Consider the following 12,199-nt stretch of genomic DNA (forward strand, 5'->3'; position numbering starts at 1 on the left):
TGTGGTGGATTCTCGCTCTCTCTCTAACAGGGGTGTCAACGGGTTGAAACTTACCGGACCTTAGGTAGACCCAAAGTCCCATCTGACTATGAGATACTGATATCGGGTCCAATTGTAAGTCCGACTTGACTTACTATAGGCAACATTATACCTGCGTCTTATAAGGATTGCACAAACAGAACCTGGACCAGACTCAATAAAACGAAAACTTTTATGTTTTTAATTGAAAGAATGTGAATCTTGATAATTGGAATCTGGGTCGAACCCAGGTATTGTATGGAATCTCATAAACCATACTCGGCTCTGTAAGTTAGCCAATCTCCATAGTCCGATCTAAATAGTTAATCATACTTTTTTATTTATTATGATACACGGATCCTACTGAATTCGGTACAAGTTGGCATATGGCAAAGGTACCGGATCCAGTATGGATATTTTATCATTTTGGCTGTTCCAATCCGATCTGGATTCAATTTTTTTTTATGTATTTAGCTGATCGGGATCGGATCCGTTTTGGTCTCTACCTTTTGAAACGTCGATTCGTAGTTGGATCTGATGCCTGGTGATGTTTTATGCGTACTTATCAGGATAAGGATTGGATGCAAGAAGCAAGTGCTTAAGAAATGCCATGAATCATGAAAAGTTGAACCTCCTTTTATGAAGCATAAAAGAAAGCAATAAGCGACAATGGAGAGAGAGAGAGAGCCGAAAGAAGAGAGAGAGTCGAAAGAAGATCAACATTAATACTCATGAAGATCAACAAAATGTTGAACCCATGAACCGAACACAAAAGAAACAAAACTAAAATATAGAAAAAACAAAGCTAAAGAAAAGAAACTAAGCAACAAAATAACAAATAGCAACAAAACAACAAAGCCTACTCAACCAGGATCCGCAGGATTAGAAGAAACCACCGCTGAGTGAACGTCGTTCAGATGAGAGGAGAGGTCTCTAAGATGCATACGTAATATTGCATATACATCAACCAGGATTTTATGGACAAGATGATTAAAGATGACCGGAATTTGACGGAAAGTAGCATCATTGCGTGCCATCCAAACAAACCACCAAGTAGTAAGCAACCATGTCTTCCAGATCAGTCTCCACCGCTTGCATCGTCTAATTTCAATAGGGCCCAGGAGAAGATCAAGCGCAAAAGACTCTTCTTTGACAATTACGTTCGGAGATCTCCACGTCCTATTAAATAGGGTCACAAAGATTGGGCAGGACCAAAATAAATGAAAAGTAGTTTCTTCAGCAGCTTGACACAACACACACCAACTTGGAAACTGAAAATGCCAAATTTTTTTTTCTAATCTTTAAAAGTTATTCATTGGTAAATTTTCAAAATGGGCCCAAGGGGTTTGAAAATGAGCATTTTTTCTCGTGCTGACATCATGGCCATCCGATTTGCATTTTAAAAAGCTCAAAAGTCAACAAAACCACTTGGCATTCATCCAAAATGCGAGCAAAAATGCTCATGTTCAGCATGACCTGATCTGCTTCCCCCTAGGTTCGAGGGGGTAAGCCTTTGGAGTTTTACGCTAACAGGACAGCGACCATAAGTAGGACAGCCAGCACAGGTAGGTCTTTGTGTCTGGGGCGGTTTCTTCGAGTATAAATAAAAAAAAAATCAAAAGAATGAAAGTGTTGTTTTACCAATCCAGAGCAAGGCTTTTTTGAGGTTTATAGGATTACCTCCTATGATTTGTCTCTTTGTTTTTTGTTTTTTCGTTAGCATCGAGTCAATTATTGGACCCACCTCCTTGCGAGGTAAACCTTGGGTAGAGTCATCGACACCCAAGCCCTTATAGAGCCCACCAGTTAAAGGCACCTACACACCTCACACGAGTTGGTATAACAAATCTTATTGCTTTATCATTTATTATTTAAATGATAGCACCATGTCATAAATCTAAATAAAGCAGGATCATTGTGAGAGAGAGCTGGATGGTTAGGTGGCACTCTTATAACTGATGGGTCTTGAATTCTATAAAGGTTATGGCCAACTCCCCTATAAAAGCCAAAAATTAAAAGATCCAAAAATTGGGTCCGTGTAAAGCATATCTGTTCTAGTTTTGTGAACCCGGAATTGATTTGGATGTGCAAAAGAGATTTGCCCTGTTTCGCTGGAAAATAGACACGTGGTGTTGGATCCAAGTGTGGACCTGGACCACATGAGTACTGCTCGGATCCGAGCTGTTGCCAACTTTCCATCCGTTGAGAGGATTGCCAGATGTGCCAACTTTTGATGCTAACACGCCCTGCCGTGGAGGATAAGGGGCTCATTTTTTAGTATATTACAAAAACCCCCCAAGTTATCATCTATTCACAGAAGGGCACCCATTTTTATCAGAAATTACTGTTAACTGCCTCGTTTCTTAATGCATTTAAAAAAAACCTCATATTATAAAATGATGTCTTTGTCCTTTTATGTCAAAAATAACTCATTTTAAGTTCTTTTTCTTAAATAAGGTATTGATGAGTCTTTAAGTCATTGCATTTGTCTAAAAGATTGCAAGCAGAATGATCAGGAAGGAGAGAAAAAATACAGAAGCGGCTAAATGCAAAAACGAAAAAACTTGGGGTTTTCTTTTTTCTGTTTAGTGCAACTGAGGTTTTTGGAAGCCAGCCTTGTGAAACTATATGATACATGATAACGAAACAATTCACTTGTGTCTCTTTCCATGTGATCTTAAATTTTTTGGTCATTCATCTCGGAAAAGTTAAGGCAAAAACTTCTTCAATATTTCATATCCCATCATAAACGTGAACCATTTACTTTTTGAGGTGGCTAGCAACTTTACTCTCTTGATCAATCCTCCCATTTTCAGGGTCCAACCTTTTGCCTCTAATTTCAGAAATAAGTTTCACGTTTCTGATTTTTTTTTAGGTTAGCTTTTGTTTTTCTGAAAACTGCCAAACAATGGGTTATCTTTATTATTATTATCTATTAACTTAGGTTAACTTATATGTCAAATTTTATCATAATAACCTACATAATTAAATATCCAACTATTTATCCTTTTCTTTCTTATGAGGATAAATGAGTATTTTTCAATTTCAAAGGGCATACGAGATTTATCTATTAGGAATTTCAGAAAAATGAGTCCCATTTTTGACATTTCGAGCAAAAAGTTGGCCCCCAAATGAAATTTTCCTTTTTTTTATTATTTGGCAACCTGAGCACACAATATTTATATATTTAAAAATGCTAATTTTAGGGATAAGAGCGCCTTATTCCTTGTCTTTTGTCAAAAAAGTGATGTGCAACAGCTATTGTAAGACTTTTGTCAGTTTACAGAGATTGGTTGGTATTAAAGTGTAAAAGGACCTGGATAGCATACTATTACTAGTGGATTATATATGAGTGGATCCCGTATAGTAATAATTATAATACATTATACAAGCTAGAGAGCAATATACTTTGAACAGGATAGGATGTCACAATAATATATCTTGGAAAAATGCATACGACCAAGAGACTGGTTGCACAAAGAAGTGCTGGAATAACACGATATGTGGTGGTCATGGGCCCCGCCCGGGGTTTTTCTCGCTTTTGCGAGGGTTTCCTCATCATAAAAAAAAATGGCATCCAGTGATCATGGGGCTTTACTTGGGGTTTTTCTTGCTTCAGTACCAAGCTGAACTCAAGTGCCACAAATGACTTTAGTTCCTTCCATGAGTAAGAGTATGCCTACAACACGAGTCATCATTCAACCGTTGATATGAGTTCTTTTGCAGCATTGTACGGGTTTCCACCACCGTTGGTGATGCCTATGAGCACAGTGATCGAGACCTCGCAGTCTGTTGATTACCAAGGAATCTCAAAGTCTATCCCATCGTAAGGAACAACATTGACTGTTGATTTTCAATGGCACAAGTTTCTTGAACTCTATGAAAGAGACCGATGCAAAATACAGGACCAGTTAATTTGGGCCATAAGTCAGAAGTAGTCAATTCATACAACGCAACTTATGGAATCATTTGTCTTTGAAAAAAAAATGGCATAAGGTGGTCGTGGGGCTTCTCACCCGAGGTTTTTCTTGCTTCAGCGAGGGTTCCTCATAAAAAAAAATCACATCAAGTCCCATGCTATGGGTTTATGAAAATGAAAAGCACTTTGCGTGTATGGATAAAATTACAGCCAAAATAAAGCAGAAATAAAGCAAATTCTACACTTCATCACAAGACTTTGGGAGGGACTCCGGGGTAATCTCTTGTTCCAATACTAACATCAATACGACAGAACTTGCTCTAAAGCGAGACACCCTTTTTGTGGAAACATACCACGTGCCAAGTGAAATGTTCATCAACACCCAAACAAGTCAACTATCATAAAGTAAACACAATTGTTGTCCATTCTTATACATGGTGCTACGTTTTGCTATGGCTGACTATGTGCTCAAGACAACTAAAGGTCAGACTCAGACCCCCTTGTGAAAGGTTCTGAAGATTGATGATCAAAATACGACAAAATAGAAAACTCGATCTAGACATATAAAGAGCCAAGAAAAAATGGTATATGTCAAAAGTAAATTTGAAATCTCATTTGATTCCTATTCTCATGTTTGTTTAGTGTGAGAAAAGGAATCTCATTTGCAGGAAATTCAATTTTTTTTGTTTGATTGATTGATATGGTTTCATTTTCTCAAGCCAAACAAAAAACAAAGACACAAAAAAGGGGAAAACAAGGGCTCGCCAGCTCCCTGTTTGGCTCAGGAGGGCAGAGGACTTGCCGGAATCCCATTTCCGGCATGCTCCTGCTTGCCTCAACAGATTCCTTGTGGTTGCAGGCTTGCTGTGACTCATAAATTAAAAAAAAAAAACATCATCTGTCACCCTCTTGTTTGGCTCGAAGGGAGGGGCTCAGAGGGCCATGGAGCATGCTGAAAAAAAAAACATTTTTTCTATAAGAAATGAAAACAGTTTTTCAAACTGAGATAAATCTGTTAGTTCGGAGGAGGTAAATAACCAAAAAAATGCAACATTCATTGAAACAGAAACAAAAATGATAGCTTATGGTCGCAAAGATAGGTCTCATGACTGGTAGGTAGACAACACTTACAGATCATGTACTGCCGTACTGGAGGTCCACAAGACAGCTTGCAAAAATACCAGTCAAATTATTTCTGAGCACACGTCCAACCATAATGCTGAATGCATTCAAAATCTAGCTTTCAGTTGAACATTCATCAAACCGGAAAGCACATATAACATATGGCGTCTCGGTAGCACAAACATGCACACACAGTAAGGGAAGAGGTCATGAAGTGGCAGAATAAATCCAACATTTATGCCTAACAATGGATGCTTCCAAAATAAAAGTATCAAAGAAGATTAAAACTCAGTTACGCAGAATGATCACATCCCAATATAAAAAAAATACTAAAACCAGTATTAGCTAAACGAGGTATCTGCACTACACCTGAGTATTGTTCATCAAAAAGTAGACACAGCATGATTGAGAAAATACTACCAACCCTCTAATCTTCTGCTGTTTTTGTTTCATTCTCTGGGGTCTCCTCGCATTTGATTTCGAGCCCTGGCACGGCATGCTCAGTAGCAGAAGCACCATATTCCGGTGCTGGGGTAGAATCCTCTGGTGCAGGGATAGCATATTCTTCTGCAGGAATGGCATCTTCTGTTGACATGCTGGCACCATCCCAGTCCTGATCATCACCTTCCTGATCTTGATAGCCACCCTCTTCTTTTTTAGCATCACCTTCTTGTTCATGCTCATCACCTTCTGATTCATTCTCCAATTCAGAAGCCGCTTGTTCTTCAGCACCCGCAGCAGGTTGCTGGTTTTGAGGCTCTGAAGTCCCTTCCTGGTTAGTGGCATCTTCTGGAGGGGCTGATTGATCTTGTGCCCCCATTGCCGCTTGTTGACCTGCAAGAACTTGCTGTATAGCCTGTCCCAACAATGCTTCCAGAGCAGACTGTTGGTCCTGCGGGTTGAAGACTGCTTGCTGTTGGGCCAGTGATATCGCCTGCTGGGCTTGAGAGATGAAGAGCGCCTGAAGGACTTGGGGCCCGTAGATCTGTTGCTGGCTCTGAAAACGCTTCACTTTAGCAGCATGCCTCTTACCAGCAAGGTGACAATCCAAAACCGCCTGGCTGTCACAGGTAATGTTGCACAATGCACAGATCTTGGGCAGCTGTGTCTCTGCAGATGAAGGTGGAGCATTTGACATCTTTACCCGCTTCCCTTTACGGGGATCAAATTGCGGCCTTCCACCCTTTGGTCTTTTCTTAAGACCCATCCTCCTATCCTCATAACCACCAGGCCTAGGTCTCCTTGGTACTCTTCCCATGTATCCCGACTTAAAATGCTGTTGTTGCTGCTGTTCCTCCACATTTTCTGTCTGCTGCTCAGCAATCTGTGTTTGCAGCTCAGCTTCAGATTTGTTTTCACCAATCGGAGAAGCAGCAGGCAGATTTTCTGATTCAGGGATCTCATTATCTTGATTCCCCCCAATATTTTCAGTTTCGTTTGCAGGTTTTGTTTCTGATACATTGCCAGGCTTCCTTCGTTTTCGCTCCTCTTCAAGTTTCTGAACATTTCTCTGATGCCTCTTCCCCTGCCTGTGCTGTTCAAGGATTTCCAAACTATTGCAGTCAATTTTGCATACTGCACAGCCCACAAGTTGGGGAGGCATTCCTGATGCAGCAGGCAGTCGCCGACCTCCACCTCCACCGCCACCCCCACCCCTGCCCATTCGTCCTCTGCCCCTACCAGGAGGTGGTGGTCCATTGTCAGCCCTATGCATATGTGGATTAAAGTTACCTCTACCACCTCCCCTAGCAAAACCACCACCACCCCGCCTACCACCACCTCTAAACGGTGGCCTCCCACCCTGCAAATGAATTGACACAAATATTCAAGTTAGTAGATAAAAGTAGACTCTCATAATTTCCTACCAACTGCTACCAAGTACCAACCAATAGTTTCAAATAGAAGGTTCATTCTAAAATGGTAAATCTACGCTCCATCGGGAAATTATATGAACAGTTAAAAAATGAGGTGGTCATATTTGCTTACCTCACCACTTCAATCATTCCTCTTGGAAGACCTTTTCTTTTAGCATGTACATAAGAAATCATTCAATATATGCACAAGGAAACCCAAAGCGACCATAGGAACACACTAGTTCTACTATCCTGCAATATTCTTAGATTTTACACGTACTGATTTATGAACATCGAAGTAGAAAGATGCAAATGCTAAAGATGCACATCCCCAGAACCAGAAAATACAACAAAAGTATCTAGCTGGAAAGATTATCTCATGCCAAAAAACATAAAAACAAAATAGTCAAAAGATGATTTGGGATTCTATGCAGTTTGGCAAAACTGCATAGGCCAGCCAACAGGTTCACCAAGCACCACAGGCTATACAAACAAGTCCAACGGAGTAGCAGCACTGGCCAAGGTCGATACAGGAAAGCCACCAAGAAATCTGTAAGTGGGTCTAAAAAAAACAAAAACCAATCAATTCAATATGATCCGAGCATCCCAAAAGGTCACTAATCATAAAACCACTCCAACATGGCATCCCCAAAGGACTGATAAGAAGATGGTTCAAAGAGAACCCAATCGATTAAATTCCAAAACAGTATGTGAATGAGTACACACACAGATACACGTGTATATATATATAGAGAGAGAGACTAGAATATGTTAAATGGAAATATGTGAACCGGAGTATGAACCGAGATTTTCATGGCTTTTTTTTATTTCGCCGTATAACGATGTGATCTACATGCTTGGTTTTATGGGAACCGGCTCTTGGATTGTTTAATTTGGACGCATAAGCAGGATTTTTTAAGGATTGAAAATAGATGGCTTAGAATTTTCATAAATATCCAAGCATTGCAAAATTGCATTTTTTTTGTCGAAAATACACGATCCAACAGTCAATTCCAAGCAAATGGATCGTGCTGAACACATCTACCAGGTCCGATTTGAGAAAAGAGTGCTGGAACTACCTAGTTCACACTCCATTCACATATTTCTAGTTAACATATTCTGGTCTCTCTCTCTCTCTCTCTCTCTCTATATATATATATATATATATATACACACACACGCAACACAGTGGAAGCCATGTCCAAGAGTTGCACCCACATCGACACATGCAATTCCCTTTTAGATAGCACAAACACATTTAGCAGTAAAGGATAAGTGAAACTAAGTATATAGTCCAAATCTAAATTGCAAGAACACAAATAAAAGACCTATTCAAGCAATGAATGCTACAAGAAGTGGAAATTCACTCTACATAAAGTATCCTTCAAAAAGTTTGCATGCACTGTCTAGTATCCAGGTCTATATATATTTATCCATGTGGAAAAATAAAAGACACAAGAATTGACTATAAAAAAAGGTCCTACTGTAATATTAATGAGCCGATGATCCAATTTTAATAGGTAACGCAAACACAATAGCAACAAAAGTTACATGGACGGCATGTTGCAATCATTAAAGGTAACCAATTCAAATCAGGCCTGAAATTAACAAACAAAGCCTAATCCAACAATCCACGCATTGAACGTGTATGTTATCAATATACCAAGTAGTGTACTAGATATGACATGATTACCACATAATATAAAACCATCAATGGTGCCAGAATAATTCAAATTAATATGTATTATGTGTGTGTGCATGGGTGCATGATATATATATATATATATAGAGAGAGAGAGAGAGAAATGGAAACCTAACCGATAGAAAATGTACCAACTAACAGAAATATCAGATCTTGAATAAGCCTCAATTATGTCACCCAAGAAAAGAAGAGAAGAGGAATTAGGGATGCAGCGTTCCCACTTTGAATCCTTGCTTAACGTGGGTTTCATTAGTCACAAATATTTATAATACAGTCAATTGTACATTAGGAAAATAATACCCTTAAACAAATAAAATATACAATTGAGAGAAAAGGGTAATATGGTCCATCACACATAAAAAAAGGAATTACAAATATCGGACCAGAATCATCACGTTCCAACTGCCTCCCTCAAGTTGTACATGTCTATCACCATGGACAACTTGGATTTGAGTAACCAAAACCTGCACTTTGACAGCCCTTTTGTAAATAGATCTGCAATCTGAAATTCAGTGTTAACAAACTTTGCTTCTAGTTCTCCATCCTCAATTTTGCTTCTGATGAAATGTTGATCAACTTCAATGTGTTTTGTGCGACCATGATAGATGAGATTTAAAGATATTTTTATTACACTCTGACTGTCGCAATATATAGTAAACTTGGGAATCCTTTCTCCCACATCATTCAGCAAATATTTAATCCAAGCCAATTCTGACGCAATTGCTGCCATGGACCTATATTTTGTCTCTGTGCTTGATCTAGCCACAACCTTTTGTTTCTTACTAGACCAAGAAACTAAATTATCATTAATGTAAATACAATAACCAGAAACCGACTTGCGCTCATCTGGATCTCCTGCCCAATCACCATCTGAACAGTCCTTAACAATTAATATGCCTTTATCCTCACATTTTCGGTATTTTAAACCATCACCCAGGGTTCCTTTAAGATATCTCAAAAATCACTTTACAACTTGTATATGAACATTTTTAGGCTTATGCATGAATTGTGATACTTGATTCACATCATAAACAACATCTAGTCTAATGAAAGTAATTCAGCAAGATTCTGGTATGGCTCACCATCAAACATGCTAAATTTCTAATGAATTGGACAAGGAGTTAACAATGGTTTACACTCGATCTATGTCACAGGGATTCGGCCAACCAGGTGCCGCACCCGCGTCGACGTGATGCGGGTGCGCGTGCGGTCAACCCGACCCTGGGTGCGGTCAACGCACCGAGGGTCATTTATGTCCAACTTTTGGACTTGAAAAAAAAAAGAGGCCCGCTGAAATGGGCATGACAGCCAGAAAACTTAGGAACTGGTTTGTCAACGTGGCGAGTTTTGAGACACAACTCTTCAACTTTCTTTACGGCAACCACATGCCGTAGTCAACTACCAAGGAGTCTCTTCTCCGAATTGTTTCTCTGGGTCAAGCGCAGGCTAAACCTGCGAAGGTGCTTGGTTCAACCATAATCAATTGACAGCGGTGAAGAGATCGATTCCTTCTAGATGCAAGTGTGACTCGTCGAGCTTCTTCTGTCTCTTGAGTTGCTTCGTGGTCGAAGGGAAATGATCCTCATCGAATTCTGCGGAGGAGATTGAAGTCGGGAGATACCTCCATCTCTTGGACAGGATGTTGGTCCTCACCGCAATTTTGATGGAGAGTGAATAAGGCAATGCATTGATACTGCGCACCTGGTGGCTTTCTTCGTCATTCTCACCTTTTACTGAAGATCTGACACCTCTCGTAGTTGATGAGAGCTTAACTTTTCATGAAAATCTGGATGGTCTCAGAGAACAACCATACTGTACCCTGAAAATTGAAGAGAGAACAATCATTATGTTAAAATAGAGGGTTCAGGAAAGCGAAAGGGTAATGATGCCCATGTTGGCCCGTACATATTGCAGTCCACTGTACCTGCCTGCAAATATTAAATCAGATTTTGATTTCCTTCCGAGATATGCACTGGGCTGGAGGTTACGTACTAAAAAAATTAATACAAAATATCTAAAGTCAATGAGCTGCCAGATTTTGGGGCAGGATGTAATGATCATGGACAATACAACCTTTCTTCAGGGATGACCAGCTTGGTTACCATTCAAAAGTAGCTCAGTTACGTAACTAGGAGAGAATAACTAAAAGAGTCGGATGGAAAACCAAGCATATATGTCTTGGTCAGGGGGAAAATGGGGTATCGCCCCATTTGAACCGGTGTTCGTACCTTATTTGGTTCTTTTACATGTAATCAGATATCCATCAAATCCTGATATTTGTCTGATTCAATAGCAAAAAATTAAAACCATATATGCATCTAGCAGTGCTCGATTAAACTATTAAACTCGGCTCAAACCAGTAGAGCTTAATGAAGCTTTGAAACTCGATTAAGCTTGGTTAATGCAGTCTTATAATGATGAATTTTAGCATATATATAATTTTTGTTTTTTAAAATGTACTCACGGTAATTGTTTTTTATTTCATTAGTGTTACTTAAAACTTCAAAAGTGTATATATATATATATATATATATATATATATATATATATATATATATATATATATATATATATATATATATATATATATATATATTTTCGCCCTCCCGCACCCAAGTTTTTTTAAAATGCCGCATCCCCACACCCATGTGACATAGCACTCGATCGTACATGTTTTCTCCAACAGATAGTGTATTTATTATGAGTCATAACTAATTCATTCTCTTTTTTGTCGACTTCAACACCAAGAAAATATTTCAGCACCCCTAAATCTTTCATTTTGAACCTTTTGTTTAGAAGATCTTTCACCGTCTGAATATATGAATCGGAATTACTTGTAACAATTATGTCATCCACATATATAAGAAGAATAGTAATGAAGTCTTTACCTTTATAAATGAACAAAGAATTATCCAAATGTGACTGATAAAAACCATGTTTTCGAATCTCTGAAGAAAAACTTTTAAACCAAGAACGAGATGCTTGTCTTCAACTTGCATACATATTTCTTAGCATCATTTTCAGCATACCCTGACGGTTGCTCCATGTATACTTCTTCCTTGAGCTTCCCATGTAAAAAGGCATTCTTGACATCAAGTTGGCTTAAGGACCATCCATGATTTATAGCTAGGGATAAAATTATTCGAATTGTCCCCATTTTAACAATTGGGCCGAATGTTTCTTCATAATCAAGACCACGTTTCTATGTAAAACCTTTTGCCACTAAGCGAGCCTTGTATCTATCAAGGCTACCATATTTAATTATGTAGACCCATTTAGATCCAACAACATTCTTTCCAAGTGGACGTTTTACTATATCCCAAGTTTCTCATTCATTTAATGCATTCATTTCTTCATTCATTGTCTCTATCCATCGCTTATTTTGATAAGCTTCAATGAATGATCTAGGTTTAGCTTGCTTTTGAATTTCTGTCAAGAAAATCTGATGATCTATACTGAAGTTCTCATAACTTACCTTTGAATTGGATGTTGAATCCTGGCAGACTTTCTAACATCAGCTCGTGGAGAGCCGTGATAACTTTGATTATCATAAGGTTGCTGATCCTGCTGTTCAGTTTCCATCTT

At 38.8% G+C, this 12,199-nt stretch overlaps 1 protein-coding gene across 1 annotated transcript in view; it reads right to left on the reverse strand.

The window, feature by feature from the left end:
• Positions 1-5,271: 5,271 nt before the first annotated feature.
• Positions 5,272-12,199, reverse strand: part of LOC149819430 (uncharacterized) — a 31,887-nt gene continuing 24,959 nt past the window's right edge. Inside the window, exon 2 of the mRNA XM_089984696.1 lies at positions 5,272-6,860. Coding sequence (XP_089840822.1) covers positions 5,487-6,860 — 1,374 coding nt within the window. The 3' untranslated portion in view covers positions 5,272-5,486. The remainder of the gene's footprint in view (positions 6,861-12,199) is intronic.

This window comes from Nuphar pumila, chromosome 13 (assembly GCF_984573655.1).
Source record: "Nuphar pumila chromosome 13, dmNupPumi1.hap1.1, whole genome shotgun sequence".
Lineage (NCBI taxonomy): Eukaryota > Viridiplantae > Streptophyta > Magnoliopsida > Nymphaeales > Nymphaeaceae > Nuphar > Nuphar pumila.